Below are 26,448 nucleotides of genomic sequence, written 5' to 3'. Positions count from 1 at the left end.
GGCTTTCAGCTCAAGGGGGGGACATTGCCAGTCCCTTGTCAGGTGTCGTCTCCCTGCCTGTCAGCACGCCCCAAACGATTTTTTCCTCAGCACCTCCTACCCAAGTGTTGCCGTTGGCCCCAAGTGTGTCCCAGGATACACTCACACCCGCTGCGCCCCCGTCCCTGACACAGGCTGTTTCCCCGGCCGCTCCTCCCACAGTGGCACCCAGTACTTCTGCGGCCTCCTCGACTTTGGGGGTGGCCCTACCTGCGCCCACAGTATTGATGACCATGGCGCCCCTCTTGTCGGGCAAATGTTCCCTAGCCTGGCTGGTCCCGCAGGCAGCGAAGGAGGGCATATGGCGTAGGGAGTTTATAGACATTTTTTCCCTGTTGATTTCGGGGGCGCAGGGGTCGGATGTGACATGAATGGGCTCCAAGGATGAGGTGAAGAAGACGCGATTTCAGTCATGGCCAGAAAAGACAATAAAAAACTGGCGTCAGGCATTTGCCATTCTGCCAGCGGTGGTCACGGAGCGCTTCCCTGATCAGGCGCAAGGTCTATTCCAGTATAATAGTATCATAACCAATGAAGCTGAAGCATCTTCCGGGATGGGGTGGTACTCATATGATTGTGAGTTCCGCAAAAAAATGTCTGTCTGTCCAGAACTAGAGTGGGACCAGATTGAGGTTAGACTGTGGATCGTACACATGGGTAAAGGTAAAGCTGAGAGTGGTGCCGATAGTGTTGCCCATGTTAAGAAGTCTGAAAATGATAGGTTGTTCTCTCAGAAGAAAAATAATTTCAGGCAGCCCTTTCGTGGAGGGCGTGGGGGGGGGGCAGTTTCAACAGACAGTACGCCAAGAAGAATGTCTCTTCCACTTGCAGGTTGTACAATGCAGGTAATTGCACCTGGGGGAAAGCATGTAGATTCTCCCACGCTTGCAACAAATGCGGTGGTTCCCACCCGGAGTCCTCCTGCGAGAAGCGATCTTTCTCTGCCAGTGCTGCCAATAAGGATAAATAATGACCCCGATATCCCACCCCACCTCTCTGCCCTCCCTGCTGCGTCCCCCCCTCTGCTTTGCCTTCCGCTTCTACCATCCTAGCGGGGGGTTCTTTCACTGTACTGCCCTGTGGGGACCCCCACCCCCTTAGCTCTAAAGGCCCGTCTCCAGTCATCATCCACAGCCTGTTGCCCCTTTTGCGAGCTTATCCCAATGAAAAGGATAGGGAGGTCCTGACTTCTGGTTTCCTGGATGGTTTCAAAATTCCATATCAGGGTCCTCGGGTCAGCAGGGATGCAGAGAACCAGAAATCTGTCAGGGAGCTCCCTGAGGTGGTTGACAAGAAGATTAGAAAGGAGGTGGCCTTAGGGAGGGTGGCGGGCCCTTTTCCTTCCCCCCCCTTCCTGACTTTGTGGTGTCCCCTTTGGGCGTAGTCCCCAAGAAAGAACCTGGGGCTTTCAGGCTGATTCATAACTTGTCTTTTCCAGAGGGGAACTCCGTCAACTCCTGGCTTCCAGAAGCGGCCTGTTCTGTCTCATACTGTTCCCTAGATATGGCCATCGACTTAGTGAGGAGAGGTGGGGAGGGGGCCTAGCTAGCAAAGGCGGACATTGAGGCAGCCTTCCGCTTGTTACCAGTACACCCAGACATCCAGCACTTGCTGGGTTTCAAGTGGAGAGGGGGGGTTCTACTTTGATAAGTGCATGCCAATGGGTTGCGCTGTTTCTTGTGCCTTCTTTGAGGCTTTTAGCACCTTCCTCCAGTGGGCCCTCACAGATGAATGCAAGGTGTCAGCAGTGTCACATTACCTGGACGACTTCCTCTTTATTGGAAGGGAGGGCACGCAGGAGTGTCAGGAGGGCCTGGACTGTTTTATTGACCTAGCTAGTCGCTTAGGTGTGCCGCTGGCCCCAGGTAAGACGGAGGGCCCTGCCCAAGTGCTGACCTTCCTGGGGATTGAGCTTGACACGGTTCGGGGAGTGTCTCGTCTCCCGGCTGAAAAGGTTGCGGGTCTGAAGAACTATATCCATGCGTTACTGGGTAGGAATAAGGCACCTCTGGGGGTCATTCAGAGCCTTCTGGGCAAGCTGAACTTCGCTGCCAGGGTCATTCCGGTGGGGAGAGTTTTTGCGAGGCGCCTCGCCAGGGCTACTGCCAAGGTCCACAAACAGTATCACTTTGTTAGGTTGACCTCTGGACTCAAGAAAGATTTGCTTATGTGGGATGACTTTCTCTCTGATTTTAATGGTACAGTGATATGGAGGTCCCCGTGGGTGGAGAGCCCAGAGTTGAACATGTACACGGACGCTTCTGGCCGTGAGGGATTTGGTGCCATTTTGGGAGAGCTATGGTGCGCGCAGGGATGGCCCAATGCTTGGCGCAGGCGTGGTATTACTGCTAACATTACTGTCCTGGAACTCTTTCCCATTGTGATTTCTCTACACCTTTGGCCGGATACCCTGTCTAACAGGAAGGTTTTGTTCTGGTCGGACAATATGGCAGTCGTGCAGGCAATCAATGGTCTATCTGCCAGCTGTCCGCTAGTGCTGTCTCTACTCAGGGAATTGGCTAGCAGGTGTTTGCGCTGCAATGTTGAGTTTAGAGCTAGGCACATTGCGGGGGTCACTAATGTCGCAGCTGACGCTCTTTCTCGTTTACAGCTGGACCGTTTTCGGGCGGCTTGCCCCCAGGCGAGAGAGGAGATGACCCCCTTTGCACCAAGGCTTTGGCACATCTTGGAGTGGAGCAGCAATTGAGAGAATTAGGAGAGAAATCTTTAGCGCTGGGTACAAGGAAACGCTATGCGAGTCAACGTGCTACCTTCCTGAAAGTAATCTCTGACTTAGGCTTGCAGGCTCTGGCGCTGGAGGAGAGAGTTCAGGCATTCGTTGTGTGGGCGAAAAAGCAGAAGAAGGCCCACTCATGGGTTTGCGGCCATTTAGCAGCCATTAGTCATGAGGCTAGGTTGTGTGGAGGGAGAGATCCAGCCAAATCCTTTGTGATTAGGGCCGCTTTGAAAGGTTGGGCTCGGGAGGATCCAAGGGTCCCTGACGCCAGGTCCCCCATCGATTTTCCATCGCTCCAGGCTATGTTACAAGTGTTGCGCGCAGTTGTGCATTCGCAGTATGAAGCGGCCTTGTTTTCTGCAGCCTTCATTCTAGCATTCTTTGGGGCCTTCCGGAGTTGCGAGTTGGTTGCCCGCTCTAAGACAGATGTCTCTGGGGATGCGTTGGGAGTGGGGGATATAGTTTTGGGGGATGTGTTGTCCATCACGCTCAGGCGGTCCAAGACTGATCAGGCGGGTAGGGGGTCTGTTATCAGGCTCTCCCCCCTGGGGGATCCCCGCTTCTGCCCGGTGTCGGTCCTACGGGCCTTCTTGGCTATGCGGCCTGCTGGGCCGGGTTACCTTTTTGTCCATGCTGACCTCAGCCCCTTGACTAAATACCAGATGGACAAAATCATGCTGGCCTGCCTGGACAGGGCTGGTCTGTTAGTACAGGGGAAGAAGTTTTCTAGCCATTCCTTCCGCATAGGGGCGGCCACATCGGCCTTCCGCGCTGGTATGCAGCCAGTTCAAGTTCAGTCAGTAGGGCGCTGGGAATCGTCTTGCTATAAACGTTACATTAGGCCTTGATTACGCTCTATATGGAGGTAAAATGTTTGTGCTTCGTTTGCTGTGTTTTGGTGTGGCGTTATTTGTTTTACTTGTGATTTACTCAATAAAGACCCTTGAACATATTGCGTCTTTCTTTGACAGGTTCACGAGTATGGGTCATGGGGCATTCCATGGTCGACAGATTGGCCCGCTGGGCAGCGGTCAGGCAGTGGACCAGCTCCTTCACAAGTATTGACTGTGTGTGGTGGGGTTTCCCGGGCATGCGCTGGCATAGCTTACTCTTCCGACTCCGGGAGGCCCTTGCCTTGGGTGGTCCACCTCCCCTCCACTTGATAATCCACCTGGGTGGCAATGACATTACGTACTTGGGGAAATCCACCCTCCTACTTAAAATGAAGACTGACTTGGGCATCATCAGTGGCCTTTTGCGGGAATGCGAGGTCTGGTGGTCCGAAATAGTGCCCAGGAGATCCTGGCGGGGTGCTAAGTCCTGCGAGGCAATCGAGAGGTCTAGGAGGCGGATCAATGCGGCTATGAAAAAGTTCACGCAGCGCAGAGGCCTAGGCTTTATCAAACATGACATGATCCAGGACAAGGTGAAGGGTTATTTTGAGGAGGATGGTGTTCACCTCACGCCCGTAGGCTTAGACCTCTTCCTGCTGGACTTGAAAGAAGCACTCATGAGCAAAGGTTGCAGGTAGTAAAGGTAGTAGTGGTGGGGGGGCCTGTGCGGCAGCGGGTACCACCGCACAGGCTGTGGCGGAGTTACTGGGCGATCCGGAAGAAGAGACGTGCAAACGATGTACTTCAGCGGGCACATAAGGGTGCCAGAGCCTAACCTGTAACCTCATGGGAGGTGCAGGAATTCGTGTCGGCGCCCCAGTAGTCCTTCGGGCGGTTGTGGGCCTGTGCAACCGGGGGTTTGCCTAGTCACGCCCCACAAGGGGCGTGTCAGTATTTATATTTTAATTGTACAGCTGTTGGGTGGTTCGCCACTGTGCTGTTTGGCTCAACAGGCGGGCAGGTGGCGAGAAGCAGCCTGCCCGGGATCGCCCGTAATGTTTACCCACCATCATTACATATGTTGTATGTAATAAACCTGCAGCAAATTTTTCCCAAACTAATACGATGTCTGTGTATTATTTTGCATGTTTGGGACATGTGGGGGCGGGGGACTTCCTGTGGCCCTGATGTGACTATGCGCCTGCCCGAGGCCACGCAGGGGCCATAGAGAGGGCGGGCCACTAGCCTCGGAGGGCTGCCCCGCCCCCAGCAGGATGTTCAGCTTCCTTCCCCTCCTCACTGGTTGGAGGAGGCGGCTGGCGGTGATTCTCTTCCGGGGCGGCGGGGAGGGGCCTCCAGGGGTACATAAGTTCCAGCACCCCGTTGGAGGGCCTCTTTGCCGCTCCGGACGCCGTCGCGAGTCTTCGGGACACTCTTTTCCCTCCCTTTCCTCTATCCCAGAGTGTCTGGATGAGGGTGTTGTGGGGGTTTTAATGTGTTCATTTATCATTGCAGGCGGAGTTACTGGGCGATCCGGAAGAAGAGAGGTGCAAACGATGTACTTCAGCGGGCACATAAGGGTGCCAGAGCCTAACCTGTAACCTCATGGGAGGTGCAGGAATTCGTGTCGGCGCCCCAGTAGTCCTTCGGGCGGTTGTGGGCCTGTGCAACCGGGGGTTTGCCTAGTCACGCCCCACAAGGGGCGTGTCAGTATTTATATTTTAATTGTACAGCTGTTGGGTGGTTCGCCACTGTGCTGTTTGGCTCAACAGGCGGGCAGGTGGCGAGAAGCAGCCTGCCCGGGATCGCCCGTAATGTTTACCCACCATCATTACATATGTTGTATGTAATAAACCTGCAGCAAATTTTTCCCAAACTAATACGATGTCTGTGTATTATTTTGCATGTTTGGGACATGTGGGGGCGGGGGACTTCCTGTGGCCCTGATGTGACTATGGCCTGTTTCATATGAGAAGGATTCTGTACTCCGACGCAAGGGCCTTTGACGTTTTTCTGCCTCTGTGACTTATTTTTCATTTCCCTGCAACGCAGAGAGCATGTGCAAGTCTGCAGGAGGCTCTTCGTTGACTGTTCTGTTGTCACAATTTCTGGATGCTTGAGGGAAAGTTCCTTGTATCAATTTATTCCTGAGATTGTATGTGTCGGGCGCCCAGAGCCAGTGCGACAGTTTGACCAGGCGCTTTTCCGGACAATCCTGGAAGACGGAAGCAGACTGTCAGTTTTCATTTGCAGCAGTGGAAGCACTTCCGGTGCAAGACATTCTGGGCAGGTGAGACGTCTCGCTCTCTGGTGACAAAGACTATCTACCAACTGACCATGAAAGTGAGGCCTTGTGTGGGAGAAAGATTATGTTAGCGTGAAGGAGGAGGAAGCTTTAGAGAGAAACGGACAGCAACAGGTAATGAAATGCTACTCTGAGTCCAGAAGTAACTACTTAAGTTTTGACTCGACAAGCAGCCCCTTCTTTATCCCATTGGTCAGCCAACGGGTATAGGGGTACTTGCTGCCTGCAATAATCGAGATATCAATCTAAAAATCCAATGTTTCCAGATCTTCATACATTTTATTTGGGCTAAATAAATGAAAAAGGGAGTGCTGGGGGTTGTGACCGCCACAGTCCCAAGCTGGCAGCTGTTGCTTGGCGATCCCAGATTTTCCTCTGGACGTGGTCCCGAGAAGGATGTGAGGCTCCTGTGCTCGAGGATGAGGAACTGTGCCTGTGGGTGGTCGAACCTCAGCTCCAATCTACTCCAAAATGTAAGTGGCCATCGCGCACCCTGCAAGGCTGGTCAGATGGCGATGCCTTCCTTGAGAAGTAAGACCGCAGAAGAGACAGGGGTAGCACCAGTTCATAAGTGGCCTGAAGGAAGCGGACTCGGAGACTTGAGGACTATCACAGCCTGTTGCCTTATCATGCTACCAAGCCAGAGGCACAAGGGATATTGAACATGAGAAGATTGGAAGCCATTGACATAGAGCACTAATTCGCTGTGGAATCCCCTGCGAGAGCTCTCTACAGAGAGGGATGGGTGGAGCTGGTGCTCAGTGATAGAGTTAGGGATTCATATGACAGTGAGGAGTAAAACAAAGGAGGACTTTTTTAATCTGCACATAGCTACACTGAAAGAATAACAAACAAGCATTTGCAATGCAATAGGTCTCGCATTTGCGAGAGTATGAGCTATTGGCATTGTTAATGACAATGCCTTTTATATATGTGTTGGTTTTTAAAACATAATTAAAAGTCATTGTTATTTACAAGGCCAATAGCTCAAACTCTAGCAAATGAGAGACCTATTGCGTTGCAAATGCTTGTTTAGACTTACACTTGCAAATCGAGCTGAAATGCGCAAATGCTGCTGTTTGTGTACATCTGCATATCCCAAAAGAATATCTGTTGTCGAAAAGAAACCTTCCCCAGGATTGCTACCATCATGTCATTGTCATCTTACCTGGGACCCGTGCTGTGGAGCACTCTCCCTACCTCTCTTCGTCACGAATCTAATCATATAAGTTTCCGTAAAAGCCTTAAGACCTGGCTATTTAAGCAGTAATCTTGACTTCTGTTGCTTTTATCCTCGGCGCTGGGAAACCTCGGGGTAGCTGTGCGCCCTACGAATTTATTTATTATAATAATTATAATAATTATAATAATTGTGCTGTCAGTTGTGTGTTGCTGCTCCTATTTTCCAGCGTTATGGAAGTGCTACGTAAATATGTAAAGTTTCCTCCACTGGGGCGCCCCTGATGACTCAAAATGAACACTCTTCCAGATTGCACCTGTGTAAAGCACAGCGTCTGCCCATTTGACACCTATTCCCAGCGCAGTCAAGAGAGACCAAATGTCTGCGTCTCTTGAGGCTTGGTTTATGGCGCCATCTAGTGGACTTTTTCTGAAGTATTATTGTCTCTTACAATGCAAAACAAGTGCTAAAACAAGCGAGCGGTGGGAGCGTGTGAGCGCGGGGTGGGAGCATGGGAGGCTGAGAGGAGACGCCATGCTTGTGCACATCGCTTGTCCGTGCGCGCACATGGTTTTTCTCCCTTCGCGCACCAAACCGCCAACAATAGTCTTGCCAAGGCGATGCAGCGCATGCGTTGCTTTTGCTAGGAGAGACATAAAAAGAATGGAAAGGGGGCACAACGGGTGAACGGCTGCTTTTGAGCGTCATCTTTGACCTATGAACAAAATTGCTGGAGAAAATTGGCGCTCTTGAATCTGTGGTTCAGTCTGTGGAGAAGCAATCAGGGCATAAAGAAAGAGTACTGGCAGTGGGACAGGGGACTGGATAGGTGGAGGACAGAACACACACTTTGGAAAACCTGGAATTGCAAATCTTGACGAGTTAAAAAAAATGTCATCCTTAAATTAAAGCTATGCCACTGAGGCCTTGTACCGGGGAGCTAATCTTATGGTGCCTTGAGATGTTGAGCAGGCCTCTCAATGTCTGGATAAAGGCTGTACGGAGTGACCTACTGATCGTGTCAGAAGGTGAGGTCACCTCAACGTAACAAAAGCATAAAAGGTGCACACAAGACCGAGGTGGTATTCCTGGCAGGGAAGGGATCGTATTGGTGGCAAAGAAGTCACAAGATACGAAAGATCAGTTAATATGCCTGGCCATCAAGAAAAGCATGGTGAGGGTGTCAGAAGCTAGACTTTTCCTCTTCCTAGAAATGAGAGCAAATATCTCGGCACAAAATAAAGAACCATGCTGGAAATCAAAACAATCTAGGGGGCAAAGAGGACTGACAGGTGCAGTTTGTTTTCCAAACAATCTGTGAGTGGAACACTAGGGTGAAGACTTACGCCTTAATGCCATGGGTTTTATGGAGGGATTGCACCTTGCTAATAGGTGTCGTCCTGGAAGCTAGAACTATTGTCTTTGTTGGTTGAACATGCCCCTTGGGTTACGTTAGTGTGTGTGCCTAGTTTGCGGTGCTAGTATGTGTGTTCCCTAGGAAGAGGCGAAGTGGGGCTAAGGTGTGCTGGTCCTAGATGTAGGTGTTTTTAACTGTTGATTTTCTGGCTCATTTTCTTACCCTGGGACGGCTGAGATAAGAAATGTCATGAAGATGAGCAAATTTAGAGTATTGGGTATGTCACTTTCTGTTGATCTCACTGTTCTGTGGCTGAAGGCTTAATTGTATAAAGATGAGGTATGTTTATGTCTTGCATCAAACAAGCAGATACTGGAGATGTAACTTAGTAATATTTGCATTTGGAATTGTAAGTATATGCCGATGCTGTTTTGCGGATAATATTTATGAAAGCAAAAAACAGATTTAATCCTAAAATGCATTGCTTATAAGACAAATGAACTTTCAAGGTCATCACTGGCATATATAGTTGGCATTGAGTGTTGATTACCCCCCTATAGTGAGGCATCCGTTCGGTAATGGGCAAAATGTTACCCACCACACAATTGTCACAGCTTCCCTACTAGATTCTATTACACTACCAAATTGCTATTTGTTTTTTACTTTTTTTTAGACATGAAGTGCAGAGAAAATGTGACCGTTCTTTGGAGGGTAATGGAGAGGTTTAGTTTTCCCGATGGACTTGTATCTTTATTAAATAGATAAATGATACCAGTCTTCTAAAACAGCAGACATTCACTATTATTTCGGGCTGTCACCTTGAACCGCTTATCAGGAAAAATCAAGGAAGACCCAACAATTTGGTTAAGATGAAGAAACTAGACACTCCTAAAGTCAACTTGGAGCCAACAACAATCCTTGTTTTTGCAGAGGATGTCAACATTCTATATCCAACCTGACTTGCAAAGCATCAACGGTTTTCTGGTCTCATCGTTAATGCAAGAACAATGGTCCAATCACCATCAAGGGAAAACTGAGATCCGGGCTAAGTAAATGCCCCACCTGAAAGCTTTGTTTGAGGTGAAGAATAGTAAATGAGAGTCCGCTGCAGTGATTACATTGATGCGGTATACTCATCTAAACTTAATTGGTGTGAGAAAACTGATAACGTTGTTGGGTCCCATAGATAATTTAGCACTGTCCTAAAGAGGTTTAATGCAAGTTAGAGCCTTGAATCTCTAGACCTGGTACTGAAAGTAATATTCTTCTCAAAGTATAGGGAAGAAATCTGAGGTCATACCCTAACCCCTATCTGTATAAGAGTATCCTTATTTTTGAACTCCTGGCCCAGAAACACTTATAGTGCCTTTAAGACTAGATCTTGAAGCTAACACCATATCAGCCAAAATTTGCCTTATGTCTATTTTTTTACACTGGTTTTGAATCTGGGTAAATCAATCCAGTTTGTCCGACAGACACACTTCAAGAGATATTATGTTAATATTTTTTTCAAATCCCCTGGTTTAGCATCTTATATAGATGGTATTACCCAAGGTTACTTCAGGGATGAGCAATGTAATAAATGTTTAAACAGCCGACCACGTTCAGCAGTTGTATTGGTTTATTTTACTTAATTGTTATATTGTACTATATAATTGTGGTTTAATTCTTTATTATGAACTATGAATTCTAGTGTTTTGAATTGTGCTTTCTTTAAATACTTGTGACCAGGACCAACACGACTTTAAAAAATAAAACTGACATGAAGAAACTCACCAATACAGATTAAATGAAATGAAATACCAGTATTTGTAAACCGCACAGCTACCTCAGAAGTGGTGTCCCAGCGCTAGTGGCCGTCGGGAAGATTAAGCAAGCTATTGCCCAGAGTCACATGGTGCTGGGCTAACTTACCGCTGGCACCCGGGATCGAACCGTGAACCCCGTAGTCAGTCCGGAGTCAGGCAACCTGGCCGCTGCACCACACCACTTCTACCCGCTGCGCCACACCTCTTACATGGCAATAATGACATTAAACATTTGCTTTCAACACTAGAATAAAAGCTGAAGGAATTAAGTAAGAGGCAGGCAGTTTCTTCACTGACAATTACATGGATAATAGCATAATTCTTAGGATGCGTTGCAATTACCTTTCCCAATTATTTATTAATTTTATTTATTTATTTTTGGCATCTATGGAGCTTGTTTATAACTGCTGGGGCAGTAAGGCATCTTGTGTACAAATGCTGATAGTTCAGACTTATTTAAAGAAAGGGTAAATGTCCATCACAATCTTCAGTGCAAATGATGGACATTCTTGTTAAACATGCAGAACTTGATAGAAATTTCATATTGAAGAAAACCGGTAAAAAACAAACCAAATTAAATGCCTTGCTCGCTAATCAAATAAAAAGTTTTTTTTTCAGAAATGGATGAAAAATTCCAGAAACACCAAGGAGAAAATGTTTTTCACAAACAAAGAAAATATTTTTATGATGTCCGTGGTTACCAACAAAGCAGATTGAACACCTTTACCAACAACAGATGACTATTTTAACTGGAATAACAAAGTGGTGGAAGAAATGGTCTTACAGACAGGAGGCACTTCTAACCCACTTGAAACTGGTTCACAAGACAATGAAGTAGCTGCAACACTGGGCTATGAAGTAGTAGATTATTTTAGGGGAAGTGAGCCTCAGACTGGCAGGCCAATCGAAACAAGCACTGAAAATGCAATAGGTCTCCCCTTTGATTAAGTTACAGCCATTTACTTTGCTAATGGTATTGTATAGTAAAGCAAATTGCGTTAACTTAATGAAATTATATTATATATATAACACAGGTGTAATAAGCTAGGGACCTTGGGTATTTTATGTATCAACAGAGACAATGGTCCCTAAGCAAAAAATAATAAACAAAAATAAATATAGACTAGATAGTTCTATATCATATGTCCAGCCGGACAGTTTAATTTCCAATGAAGAATTATTTATAAAAATCAGTGTGATACAAGTGGGACACCAGCCGGTGGCAAACTAACACACTCAAGGGAAAGGGGACAAGGGAATTTACAGGCAAATTTTGAACGGTCTGAGTATCATAAATCATAAACAGACAATACAAACTATACACATATGCAACTAATATATCACTTGATTAATATGCATTTACTGTATTTAAGGTCAACGACGTTTCGAACCCAATTAAAATACAAGGTTCATCCTCAGGACAACAATGAATTGCCTAATGAACACAATTATACAAAGTGCCCACACTGTTGGAATATTTTGCCAATATAAACAAATAGGAAGGGGAAAAGAAAACAAGAAACAGATTAGGAACAATTATAAACATGTTGACCATCCACTGCTAATGACCAGTTATAGCTATGTATGAAAGAATGTCATGCAATAGTCAGGCAAGGGTGTGCACATAACATTAAAAATAAGAATGGTATACTCAATGATAGTTGTAGCCCTCAAGTGATACTCGCCATCTAGTGATTGTACATGCAGAACAAGTGCTAGAAAACCGAGTACGGAGTGACAAACGATGGCGGTGCAATAACCAAAAAGCAGATTGCATCCAAGGCTGGAGCGATAACAAAAATGCGCGTGAAATAATTAGCCCAGTAAGAGCTACACAATCAACACGGGAGACGTGCAATTGTTCTCAATACACACAGCTTACCGAGGGGGCGCCGTATTAGGCTTAGTAGTCGTAATAATAGGCGCGTTGCCAAACCTATGGAGAACCATAACACGGGATTAAAGGCTAGGCAGGGGATACAAAAAAGCCATGCAAGTTCAAGGATTGTTATCTTACCCGGGAACCGCTGTTGCGGTATCACAATATTTGGCAGTTCTACAAGGAAAAATAAAGCGAACGAACAATTTAGATACCGGTAATTCAAGTGGGCACTGAAGGGGTATAATGAAATAGGACCAGCGAAACGAGCTTACCATATCCAATAAAAACACACAGGTCCTCAATGGGGGTCCTTGTCAGTCGTGGGAAACACCTCGCGATCAAGGAAATTCATGGTGACAACGGAAATGGTACAACCAATCCGATTATGATAGAAATTGGCGGCCATATTGGTGCGGTTAGAGAGTGCTAGTAAAAGAAGTAAAAACCGAACGGCCAGTGCTAATTAGCGCTAATACAAAAGGAAGTAATTGAGTGAGTTGAGACCATTATTTCGAGGCAAGCAAAAATCAGTTTAAGCCGATTTAAGTACAGTTAAAAAATCGGCGGCCATATGAACTCAGATTACGCAGAAATTGTTATCTGAAGGAGGACTACTTTAAGGAGTCAAAAATTCTGAGCGCCAAACTAATGGCAAGAGGCTTTCCACGGAAGTTAATCCGTTCCTCTCTTAAACGGGCTTTGTACTGCCCTAGGGACGTATTACTTGAGCCAAAAACTAAGAAGACACAGAACCGGTTGGTCTGTGTTACAACCTTTTCTCCTGCATCCAACTCTATTACTAAGAGTATCAAGAAACATTGGTCGGTGGTTAACGCAGGGCGCCTCCAACTTGAAAAAACCCTTTTTGCCTTTAAAAAGTCCAAAAACATTAAGGACCATCTGGTCCATGCAGCACTGCCTGCCCCACACCAGAGTGGCATATTGGACAACATATGGGGTCTTCCCCCTTTGACCGGGCATGTTAAGTGTGGGAATTGTTCAATGTGTGATACTACTGTTGAGGGTAAAGATTTTGTTTTCAATTATGTTAAACATGTACGGAAACAGTTTTCCAATTGCAACAGTGTAAATGCTATATATGCCATCATTTGTCCTTGTTCAAAGATTTACATAGGGCAGACAATCCAAAAGGTGAGGCTGAGAATGTGTCAACATAGGAGCAGGATACGCTGCAAGACTCCGAATGCTCCCTTGGTTGACCACTTCACTGAATTTTTGCATACTGAGTTGGACTTTAAGTGGACAATCATCTCCCTGATCAGGTTGCCTCCTCGTGGGGCGGACCTACAACGTCTCCTCAATAAGGAAGAAATACTTTGGATTCTGAAGACTAAAAGCCTTCACAGTGGCCTTAATAGGATGGAGGACTGGACCTCACTGATTTGATTTCCAGAAATGTCATTCTATGTTGCTATGATGTTCTAAAATAATGATGTGTCCTCATGTATTAGGGTCCTGCTTGGTAAATATGTCATATTGTCATTAGTAATTATTTTGGCTATTCCCCTTTCACAACTCTACTCATCACCTGCACCACTCTGTCATGGTTGATCACTTCACTTTTTTACCATGCCAATATGGCCGCCGATTTTTTAACTGTAATTAAATCGGCTTAAACTGTTACAATGGATCTGTGATGTCCCCCATTTTTGCTTGCCTCGAAACAATGGTCTCAACTCACTCAGTTACTTCCTTTTGTATTAGCACTAATTAGCACTGGCCGTTCGGTTTTTCACTTCTTTTACCAGCACTCTCTAACCGCACCAATATGGCCGCCAATTTCTATCGTAATCGGATTGGTTGTACCATTACCACGTGACCCGGAATAACTTCATTTCCGTTGTCACCATGAATTTCCTTGATCGCGAGGTGTTTCCCACGACTGACAAGGACGCCCATTGAGGACCTGTGTGTTTTTATTGGATATGGTAAGCTCGTTTCGCTGGTCCTATTTCATTATACCCCTTCAGTGCCCACTTGAATTACCGGTATCTAAATTGTTAGTTCGCTTTATTTTTCCTTGTAGAACTGCCCGATATTGTGATACCGCAACAGCGGTTCCCGGGTAAGATAACAATCCTTGAACTTGCATGGCTTTTTTGTATCGCCTGCCTAGCCTTTAATCCCGTGTTATGGTTCTCCATAGGTTTGGCAACGCGCCTATTATTACGACTACTAAGCCTAATACGCGCCCCCTCGGTAAGCTGTGTGTATTGAGAACAATTGCACGTCTCCCGTGTTGATGGTGTATCTCTTACTGGGCTAACTATTTCACGCGCATTTTTGTTATCGCTCCAGCCTTGGATGCAATCTGCTTTTTGGTTACTGCACCGCCATCGTTTGTCACTCCGTACTCGGTTTTCTAGCACTTGTTCTGCATGTACAATCACTGGATGGCGAGTATCACTTGAGGGCTACAACTATCATTCTAGTATACCATTCTTATTTTTAATGTTATGTGCACACCCTTGCCTGACTATTGCATGACATTCTTTCATACACGGCTATAACTGGTTATTAGCAGTGGATGGTCGACATGTCTATAATTGTTCCTAATCGGTTTCTTGTTTTCTTTTCCCCTCCCTATTTGTTTATATTGGCAAAATATTCCCACAGTGTGGGCACTATGTATAATTGTGTTCATTAGGCAATTCATTGTTGTCCTGAGGATGAACCTTGTATTTTAATTGGGTTCGAAACGTCGTCGACCTTAAATACACTAAATGCATATTAATCAAGTGATTTATTAGTTGCATATGTGTATAGTTTGTATTGTCTGTTTATGGTTTATGATACTCAGACCGTTCAAAATTTGCCTGCAAATTCCCTTGTCCCCTTTCCCTTGAGTGTGTTAGTTTGGCACCGGCTGGTGTCCCACTTGTATCACACTGATTTTTATAAATAATTCTTCATTGGAAATTAAACTGTCCGGCTGGACATATGATATAGAACTATCTAGTCTATATTTATTTTTGTTTATTATTTTTTGCTTAGGGACCATTAACTTAATGAAAGGCGAGACCTATTGCATTTTTTAATGCTTGTTTTATTTAAGTTGCTGAGTGTGTTCTCGTCGCATCCCTTCAGCTGTTTTGAAACAATAAGCTTTTTAAAACTCTCAAAGGCCTGGAAACTCAAAGACGAAATACCCGTAACTCAAGGACATAGACATATTTTGACATGTTTGACCATTCAGATCCCTCTAATTAATAATGCAGAAGTTGTTTATCAGCTGAAGGAACACAACTAAGAAGATTACTATCTTCAAACATATTCTGGCTCAATATGGCCACCTTTTAGTTAGATCTGCATACCGAGGACAATTATGGGTGGGTGGTGGAACTGGTGGGGGATACCATATAATATTATAAACATTCTGACCAAACTCTGTGACTTTATAAAAGAAGGTGGTTTAGAGACCAACTCGATTGTGGCAAGACGTGAGCCTACTTGCAGTTTCAGAGTCACCACATTTCATGCCACAGCATTCTTGGGCGCAGAAATGTAAGGATTTCTGTGCCTACTAAAGTCTAAGAACGAGTTACTGCTTGACGAGACACTAAACATAAAATCTGGGATCACATCTATAGTACATTTTTTTCCTTCCGCCACACATTCAATTTAGTTATCCCTAAGCTGGCAAGATCCGAGGCCTTATTAATCCACGGCTCCACAGAGCCACGCCAAAAAAAATGAGAGCTCTGTGTAAGTAGAGCTCTGGCATGCACTGGTGAAGTCAACACACCTTCTGCAGCAACCACGATGTGTAACTCACGCCATGAAGATTGCGTCTACGCTTCTGAGATCTACAACCGCTAGAAGTGAGATTTCAAATACCATCTGTGATGGCTGTTACATCATAGACTACAATGCCCTGTGGGGTAATGGTTTGATTCCACATATGAAGGGCCAGTCTGCCTTTCAACGTGTTCTGCCTTTTAGATTTTCACTGGATGGTGGTGGGCTGGCCTTGAGATGCAAAGGTAAAATTAAAGTATTAGTCCACACTTTCTGAATTAAGAAGTTCTGATACACGCACTTCCACCATTTACCTTTTCCTTGACTTCTTGAGCTATTGTAAATGTTTTATCTTCTGATCCGTGTCCCTTGTCATATTACAGTGAAATATTGTAATGGGCTCTTCAACAAAACATACACTGAATAATATGATTGGCCGAAAAATATAAGCAGGCACGTTAAAAAGAAAATCTGCAGGCGTGGAGAAAGGGCGGGGCAGAAACTTTTTATGGGGACAATGACTCAACAAATTAATTTCTTAGAGGAATGTGGGGCCTAAGCTGATGTTGCAATTATGTAACCCAACTGTACTATAAAAATAATACTAGTTGCACTAAAAATCATAAACACACAGGAACTTAGACCCTTCTCAAGGTTCACTCCTTTCCCGCAATATTTTGTTATGATCCCGGAAAATAACATTTTGTTATTCATAGATCTATGCAATTGTTAGCCATCCAGTTGAACAATTTAACTGAACTTGGTGTGGCAAGCTGTGCAGTTTCAGATCAGGAAACTGTGATTCCATCACCTAAAGTCATTCAAAGTACAAACATCAATCACAACACCAGAAGACACCCAACCAGTCAAAAAGTATGCAAAGGGCAATCTTTTTATTACATTTTAATATTTTCCATTTCACAAATACATATGTTGTAATGAGAAACAGACATCTTTTCGTACTAAAATATCTACTACTCAGTATCAATTAGATTTTGGAAGGACGATTGAGACAGCACATGAAATTTTTATCATCCGAGATTTACAGACACGATCATTCTTGCCTTCAACATAAGGTATGTATTTTTTAAAGATTTTGCGGAGGAAAACGTTCTTGAAATACCTCTCTGGAGTTCAGGGAGTGTTATACTGTCAAGTTTGAACAAATACCTTTAGAGGAAACCTGTATTATGTAATGTATGTGAATGCTGGTGCCATTCTTTTGAAAGGTTTGATCTTTTTTAGAGTGGAGGTGTAACTGCAATATTTGAAAAGTTTCAGGCCCTTATTTGCTAAAGATTTTCCATTGCTTGAGTCTTTTTTCAGCAAAAGCCTAAGTGAAGTCTGGTCCAGTGAGGCATCTAGATATAAATGTATGAGGTAAAATATTCTTGAAAAAAAAATGTAGTAGGCAAATCCTGCCCCAAAAATATATTTGTAAAATGTTATTTTCAAGAGTTAGGGGAATTGCTTGCTCTTTGTTCCCGTAAATAACTAAGGTTACTGGTCATGCAGGTCTGGCAACATTTCTAGTATTTTTTAAGGCTTGACCTTTTGACTCAAAAACAAGAGGTCTTTCGTTTCGAGGCTTGAACTAAAAAGAATCTACTCAAATGCTTACTTTATTACAATTGAGAGGAACCGCCAGAGGGTGATTCTCAGAGCTATCTCAGCTGTCATCACCTGAGTATGCCTCTAACAAAGCCAGCGTCCTTTCTCCTGAACAGCCCAGTAGAGTACACAAATTCAGTAGAAAACAATAGATTTCCTCAAGGGGAGACAATGCAGAGTGAAAGTGGTGGGACGCGTCTTCCCATTTCTTCAGATGTATGAGTGGCCACACTGCAGCATGGTGTCAAAAACAATCTAGAAGGCTTAGCAAACCACCTATTTTAATCAACCTTAGCAGGAAGATTACTTTTAAACCTGCGATTATTTGAACGTATATTCTGCAAGTTACAGGCAAATGTTACCAACAGATACACAAACTACTAAACTACTTGACTAGCATAGGAAATTAGGACATGCTGCAAACACATTAAACTGATTGGGCTTCCTGCCTAGAATGCGAACATATAACCTGCAAGAGGCACACAACGCATCCGGTAGGCAGGTTGGCCCACTAAATTAAAAAGCGTCCAACGAGATTACGCACAGATACTACAGCAACTGAATCTACCGCGAATACCTTAACAGTAAAATACCCCATCACTTTCTGGCTACAGAAACTCCACAAGGGGTTCTTAACCACCCTATTACTTCCCAAACCATAATTTCAAATGCTGTCTGTTTGTAAACAATGTAAGCCTCAATAGCTTTTCTATCGCGTTGCTTTGTGTCGACAGTTCCCTTGTGGATATAGTATATAAGCATAATGCATATTGTTTTCGCCACTCCTGTGGAAAAAACAGTGTAATGCTCCTAAACACACTAAGGAATCTGCTTGCCGCGTGATACTGATAAGTACATGATTTTTTTCCCTCCCCAGAATCAATCTGAAGATGGTAAACAACAGGACCCAGCTGAAGAGTGTGAACACAGGCATTCTTCCCAACCGGCGCCCGCTAGACACTTGAAGAGCACAACCCCCTTGAGGTCAAGCCTGTGCTACCCACTTTGCCCTTCAGACAAAACGATACTAGGGAACTGCGGTCGAGCACCGTGAACAGCCTCCGGATCCAGGGCTGCATCACAAAATGGCTGCCTCCTACTGGCATTATCATAATCCGGTTGCTCAGGGACTTACCGCAGTGCTCACAGCGCGCAGAGACATCATGGAGCTCGAGCCTGCAGCAGTGGAAGCCTCGCTAGGAGGACGTCTTCTGCAAGCTCGAGCCCCGCCTTCCAAGGATCAGCAATCGAACACCGATAATGTTGTCTGTTAGGCTACCTTACGGTCATGGATATAGAAAGCGGACACATGTAGGACCTCCTCAGGTCTCTCTTACAAGTCAGTTTTTAGCTTACTATAGTAGCACAATCCTCTTGTTGACCGTACAGAAAAAGCGCTCGCCAGACAGAGACTTTTCTCTTTTGGAGACGTCCCATTTGGACGGACTCGGCCGGACTTCCTGCTGGTGTAAAAGGTTTATTATCTTCTTTATGAGGCCATCTGTTTGGACCCATAAAGAAGATAACAAAACTTTTACGCTAGCAGTAAGTCAGGGAAGTCCGTCCAAGTGGGACGGACTACAAAGAGAAAAGTGTACGTCAGAGGACGCTCTTTTCCAATGACTGGCCACCGTTTACCCTAAAAGGTGACGCCAGCCAATGGTAAGAGGGGCGGGGCTTAAAGTCCGCTAGTGAAACTCACCTAAAATCATAAAATCTCCCCAACGAGATCGCGCATGCGCAGCCTACGCAGGCCGAGACCTAAAAAGGCAGTCAAATGAGCGGGGGGGTAATAGGGAAAGGAAATATAGATGCAATGGGAGACAAAACATAGGCAACAGAAATCCTGAAAGGTACAAGAGACAAAAATGACTTTAGATGATGAGTCTTCATGTTTGATTACTGACATCTTTTCATAAAAATTATGGGTATTTCAGATGATAAACAATGGGGGTAGCTTTACAGTAAAATCTACATTTTGGAAATAAGCTGAAATTGTTTGATTGTTTTATTTGAAAAGCTAATTAAGGAAAGGTTAAGGGATACCCTTCAGATGCTGGTCTGCAAAAACAGCTAGGAAAGGTACCTCTAACCTTTCTATATTGGAGAATTAAGCGCCTAGTACTCTAACCTACGAGAAATCGGTTATATTCAAGCATTTAAAAAAAGGGAAAAAGAACAAGGTGATGGATGGAATGTTTGAATTAATCTGAGCCACTGGCAATCGCTTGTGGTCACATCCAAATCAACCATTGTTTACCCACTATGCACATCTGAGTTTGGACTCACTTATATGTAAATAAGTCTTGATCATGTTCCTCATGTGAACAGTCCAGCCCAAACTACTAGTCCAGGTCTTCCCTGAGTCCGAACACAAGCAACCCAGGACCGGTTTTCCCCTTGTTATGGGCTCTTCAGCCGGGTATAGCTGGTTCCAGTGGCACAGTTGTGACCCATCACTTTTTGTATACTTTAATATGTTGCTCTAAGTGGGACCCTACTACACTGTGTCACTGGAACCAAACTATACCCGGCTGATGAGTACATAATAAGGGTGAAACTGGCCCCAGGATGTTTGTGTTCCAGTTCAGGGAGGACCTGGTTTGGCAGTTCAGCCTGGACTGTTCCCATCGGAACAGGGTCAAGACTGATTTACATATAGCTGGCTACAAGCTGAGTTGGCATGGATGGTAAAACAACGATGGACTGGGATGCAGCCCAAAGTAATTACAAGTGACTGAGGTTAATTCAAGCATTCAATCAATCATGCTTTGTATACTATAATTTGGACAAAGGGAGCATTAGGTCCAGAGAACAATACACGGATGAAGCATGTGGTCAAATAAATGATCCACACTAGTTTTGCTTTTGTAATCGGCAGCTTGGTGTCTTAGATTATACATGCCGCCTCGGCCTACCAGATGAATGCAAGTCATGTAACAAATGCTGCTCCAAACCTACAGCCTGTCATAGGTGAGTCTCATGTGTGGTTACCTCTTCTTCTATCCTACCAGTTCATACAGAGAGTTGTAAGGAATGTGACTGACTGTCCACTTCCTGCAGGCTTATTTAGGCCACGCCTGATATGTGACAGACTCTGTCATTAGCTGTTGGTTTTCACAACAGCGGCCTTTAGGAATTCTCAAACTGCCCACATGGCCAGTATTTAATGCAGCGTTGAGCTCTCTTCTACTGCTTGCGTCCTCGAAAAGGGCCCAGAAACTTACAACCCATATACTGGCTCCTTTCAAATTCTTAAATGTGCTGGGTGCCCTTAGCATTTGTTTTAAAGAGATGCCAATAGTGAATTGTATCAAACTGTGTGCTCAAAGAAAAGCTGTTAAGGTGAAAAATCTTGAAAACCACTGATTTTTGTGTCTTCTATCGCTTTTTTACAAAATCCGGAAAAACCAGCAGCACAAAACAAAGAAAAAAGACACCCTTCCCTATGTGGACTCGACCCATTTCTGCATCAATAAAATGGAAACAAGATGCACCTAAACTTCACTGGTCATAAATCACAGTTACTTACAAAACATAAAAAAAGATGAGCTGATGATGGAAACATCACTGGTCTCAAAGTTAACATCCTATGACAGGAAAGAAGAAACTGACATTGTGTAATTGTTTTCTTCCAAAAACAGAATGATTACAGTTTACTCTAACCTTTTAGTATATTCTTTCAATTGTTTATACAATATGTGTGCCCTTACAAACAACACATAACAAAAACTCGCACAGCAATGGGTCACCATTCAGACCACTATTCCATTCCTGCACTAACACTCTCCACATGTCCAATATGAGGGAACCAGTTTACGTTAACGAGAAAAACTACCATATAAGCCCAGTGCTCATCTACTGAAGACACCCAGGCTGTGCATTATTGCAACACAATCCTACTGAGCCGTTACTGACAGCAAAAATATTTGTAATGCTTATACTGTTTGCAGCAAAGTGCCCTTTTTGACGTGGTCCCCCGCCTTTTGCCTGGCATATGATGTGATTTCGACTGAAAGTGCACAGGGTTTCTGCTAACCAGGTCTCCAGTGCCAGCTCTCTTTCCCAGAACTGCACAATTGTTTTCCCCAATTGACTGCACCTTTAGAACCCTCTGTAAGTCGCTAGTAAATGGTACCCATAGAACCTAGAGCCTGATGTACTAAGAGGGTTCCCAAGGGAAGCAGCACAAATTGTGTCACCCTAAGGGACCCTTCACCACGCATGCAAACTGCCACTGCAGGCTGCGTGTCTTGATGCAGACAAAAGTCAAAACTGAAAATAGGGATGTTCGGTATCAAACATCTCGTAATAATAAACCCACACTGATGCCAGTGTTGGATTGAGTAATACATGCAACCATATGGCACCTTAGAAGTACACACTGAAAAACTACCAGCCACTGGTATGCTAACTGACTGGTTCTAGCCAGCCTGCCACCAGAGATGAGTTTCTGACCCTCAAGGGTCTTTGGTCTCTGGGGGCCATAAAACAAGCCTGCTTTGGGCAGAGAGTGCTTGTCACCCCCACCCACAGGATAACCTTTTTATTAGCATTCCAAGGCCAGGGATCTTCAAAGAGGCCCACTGCCTTTGGTATGTGAATCTGGCTTCTCTCACAGAAAGGAAACAACCCCCTTTGTTCAGAGCCCTTTGGCACCTGGACAGGTGAGGAAATTAGCTAAGCAACAGAGGTGTGTCCACCCCCCACCACCACCACTGAACGGGGCTACCTGGATGCAGCTTTTCAGAAGCAACCATCTTGATGATGGAAAATTTAGGATCTCTGGGAGAGGGTTATGCCCACTTCCCTCACAAACTGGTCATAAAGGGGGCGTAGTGACCCGAGGGGTACGTAGCCCCTTGGCTACTACCCTACACTCCCCTAATGCTCCAAAATTCAGTATTTAGGGAGCCCTGGCACCAGGAAATCAGATCCTGCTGACCAACAGAAAAAGAATCACTGAAGAGCAGCGAAAGCAAGAACTTCAGACGAAGCAACTGACTTGGGACCAGTCCTGCCAGCCTGTTTACCTATTCTCAACAACTGCACTAAAGTCATCTTGCCTTGCAAGCTTGCGACCCTCCTGGGAGGATAGCCACTACTTCTTCAAAGACTCAGGAACTCCCATGGAGCAAGGGGGCTGCTTCCTTGCATCCTGCAGGCACCCCAAAGAAGATTGTGAGACTTCGAAAGCGCAAAAACCTGACACCGTAAAGTACCACTCTATCTGCGCTTCCTAGCCCAAGCTGACATGGGCCAATGGTGCAAGGGTGGTCTCCCAGCCCTCCAAAGACAAAGACCACCATGTGTTGTATAGCTTGTTAGGACCCTAGTGTAATTTTCCCGATTCATGCCCTTATATAGGTACAAATCACCTTGCCCGTATGAAGGCATAGAAATCATACCACTATTTAGACATAGCCCATGCAGTCCAAATACAGGCATGGATACTTCCACTAGTTCCAAAAGCCACAACGATTTCTTGGAAAACTCGGCTTCAGCAATCAGGGACATCCCCTTTCTTGAATGTTGATTTGTCCTAGAAATCGTGGCGTTTTCAAAGAACTACCATTCCCTTGGGGTTCTTTGGTGACGTTATTATGTCCGACTTTACGTCAAATCAGGCACCTTCAAGGTATAAATATGCCTACACTTGCTCTGGCAAACACACAGTGGTTTGGAGTAGTTCGACTATCTACTTGCCCGACGCCGCTCGCTACAGCAAGTGCCGAAGGAAGCCGACCCTCCAGCTGACGCACTGACAGAGAGGCTGTCTTTCTCTCGCTGCGAATCCAGCTCCAGTGTTTCCAAGCTCCCCTTGCGGGGTGTTGGGAAATCGAGTCCGAAGACAGAGATACCAGACCTCCTTCATTCTAACACCAAGGTACGGAGCTGAATAGACCCTAAGAGAAATCTTGGATAGATTCTTGGCAAAGAAACTAAACCTATGCTACACCATACTTACTTCTTCCCTCGTACTAGACCTAGGTTAGGTACATTGGGGTAGGCGTATTTTAGAAGCACCAGTTGAGTACTTTTAGTCTTTGTTATTTATGTATGTATTTTATGGCTTAGAAACCATACCATGCTTTTACAGTATTATTTTATAATACTTTTCTTACTGTACGCATTATACTTTGCAACCAGTACTACGATTGTAGTAGTTTATTTCTTTTGCATGAGAAGGAAGACTGTTCAATAAATCCTTTTATTGAAAACATCCGTCTCTCTATTTCTCTGCACCTCTGGTGAAACGAAGCATGCACGATTGACTGAGTAAAATATCTATCTATTGTTTCCACGACTCTCAAGAAACGTTTTATCTTGGGGAAACAAAGTTGTCATGTTGATGCGGTTGTCAGAAAGTAATCCCTCCTTGTGAATTCGAGAGTTTCTAGTGACCTCTGAACTAGCTGGCACTCACAATTAAGTCTAATATATTCGATAGAGACTTAGTCGACCTCAGTCCTACGTCAAATCTATAGGATATATTATTCCAATGCAAAGAGCCTATTGGGAATATAGGAACTACACGACACATGGACCTCCCTATGCCGCCTGTAGCCTCTGTTCGCAGGCCCCCCCCCCCACCACAAGTGCTCCCGGTGATGAAAATATGATGCCTAAAGAACCTCTACACCGTCACCTCTGGCCCCTGGAGAAGAGAATCAAAGGTGTGCCCATGTCCCAGAGTATCACAAGAGTTGAGCCCACTTGTTGGTTCCACCTGACTGTTCCCCCAGACTGAACCTGCAGCCTCTTTTCTGACAGGTACATCTCCATGACTTCAACGGGGCACCTGACGCGGTTAACCACCTCTGCACCCGGCCGCCCCAGTGCTGCCCAAAGTGATCTGCTGGTGCTGACTTTGACCTTGCCCCATATACATCTTAAGTCCAAAAGATTGGTCCTGTAAGTCACTGTTGAGTATTTAAATGCAATACATGTTTTTTCCTCCAGAGGTCAAACTTACCACAAAGTGTTTCAATTACAATTTTAAAGTCACAAGTAACAGTCACCCGATGCTGAAAAACACACCACTGCACCTGGACGCCCCAGTGCCTCCCGAAGTAACCTGTTGGTGTTGCCTGGGACCTTGCCCTGTACTCACCCTTAGGCCCGGGGAAGGGTCCTGTAAGTCGTTAAGTGACTGTATGCAGCATATGTTTTGTTCCCAGGTTAACATTGCAGTGAAGTGCTACAATTCCGCTTTAAAGTATCAAAAACTTGTTTTCTTCAAACCTGCTCTTTTTACTCTAAAAAGTACTTACCTGATTTTCATGATCTTGTTGCCTAACGTTATATATAGATACAGTTTTTAAATAAATTGTTGTCGATCTACCTAATGAGTAATGCATGTCATTTACTGACTGTGTGTGTGCTGTGGATGTCTTACACACCTCTTTGATAAGCCTAAGGCTGCTCAACCACACTAGCCCCAAAAAGAGCGCCTTGGGATTGCAAGAGCAAGCCATGGCCACTTGTAAGGGAACCCCTCATTCTTTGCACAGTGAATCTCATTTTGATATACTACACAAAGAGACAGCTTCCTACAATTTTTAATAACACAATAAAACCCTTTACATTACTCTGATTCTTTTTGTGAAATAATATAAAGCTGTAGGGACCAGAAGCGACCATGAGTTATTCGATGAAAGTCAGTAAGAGAGCATTAAAAAACATTGGTAACTTTTAAGAGTAGATATTTGCTTGGTTTGATATCATCAATGACAGCAGTTTGGAGCATAAGGATTAAATAAAGCAGACTATACTCTAACAAGATATTATTACCTGTTGCTCTGAAGCTGCAGGATGGAGAACCTCTTGAGCAGGTGTCTGGTTATTAGCACTTGGGAAAAGTCCATGCCGAAAAGGTGTGAACAAGCGACTCCAGTGAAACATCCCAACCTGAAAACAAATCACAAATCACTTATTTTTGTGCAATAAGTTGATCACTGTTGCTTATCGCTTATTGAAACAGCAATAGCTGCTATTATCTGATACTGCTGCTGTTACTCTCTACTCTCGAGATACACCATTGTCATACTCAATACTCTTTCTTTTGTTTTCAAATATTTTTTTGTTTTTAACACAGAGCAGGCAGCACGGTGGCATGCAAGTTTCTAACAGTATACATGCTTACTCGTAAACTGCTGTGTCCTCAGCATTAGCTTTACCCTCTTCCCACAACACCCCTTCCATATTAAGAGTAGTCGTCTTATACTGGACATGCGTAGTCAGCTTGCCATCTTTACAAACATTACTCCCTTCTAATATAGGGGGGTCTTCTCGTTCAAAATCCCTGCTTTGTTAATTTCTCCAGCATGGCAGGGTGACAGACCTTCTAGTAACTTCTAAAAATGAAAGTAAATTTCTGCGTGATAGAGGGAAGTTATATTTGTTTCTAATTTCCAGAAGCTACTTAGGAACCATCATAGCTGCCAAGGTTTCAGATCGCTTATGTGTGACATTTTCATAATTTCAGTGTAATTATGATTGATATTCATCAACTATGAGTGACACTTTCTTGGGAGCAAAATCAAGCAATAAAGACGAGGGAAACATAAATATCAGAAATTACACCCATTTGAGCAACGAGAACCATACTGCTGTGATATGACAGTTTGTTTTCTTTTCAGCACCTTCCTTTTTAGTTCTCACCTGAGACAGCCAATGCGCTACATCTTCGAGACATTTAGTAAGTGGCTTTTAAAAGTACCACCAGAGGCTTTTGCTGGCCTCCAGCTTGCGTTCACGAGCGTGTGCACGTGCACAGCTGCCATCTGTGTTTTTATTGCTGTAATCAGGCTCCTCTGCTTGCACTACCCCCTCCCTTTTCCCCCCTCCATCCTGGTCAGCTTCATTTGTGTCTTCTATCGCTGTGAATCATGCTTCTCTGCTCACACTTCCTGCTCCCTTCTCCCCCAGTTTCAT

General features: G+C 44.8%; 1 protein-coding gene across 1 annotated transcript in view; it reads right to left on the bottom strand.

Moving 5' to 3' along the window:
* UBAC2 (UBA domain containing 2) overlaps window positions 1-26,448 on the bottom strand; it is an 811,088-nt gene that overhangs the window by 157,953 nt on the left and 626,687 nt on the right. Inside the window, exon 8 of the mRNA XM_078657616.1 lies at window positions 25,306-25,422. Coding sequence (XP_078513742.1) covers window positions 25,306-25,422 — 117 coding nt within the window. The remainder of the gene's footprint in view (window positions 1-25,305; window positions 25,423-26,448) is intronic.

This window comes from Lissotriton helveticus, chromosome 8 (assembly GCF_964261635.1).
Source record: "Lissotriton helveticus chromosome 8, aLisHel1.1, whole genome shotgun sequence".
In the NCBI taxonomy this organism is placed as follows: domain Eukaryota; kingdom Metazoa; phylum Chordata; class Amphibia; order Caudata; family Salamandridae; genus Lissotriton; species Lissotriton helveticus.
The sequence above is the reverse complement of the archived record's forward strand: the minus strand, read 5'-3'. Positions and strand labels throughout refer to the sequence as shown.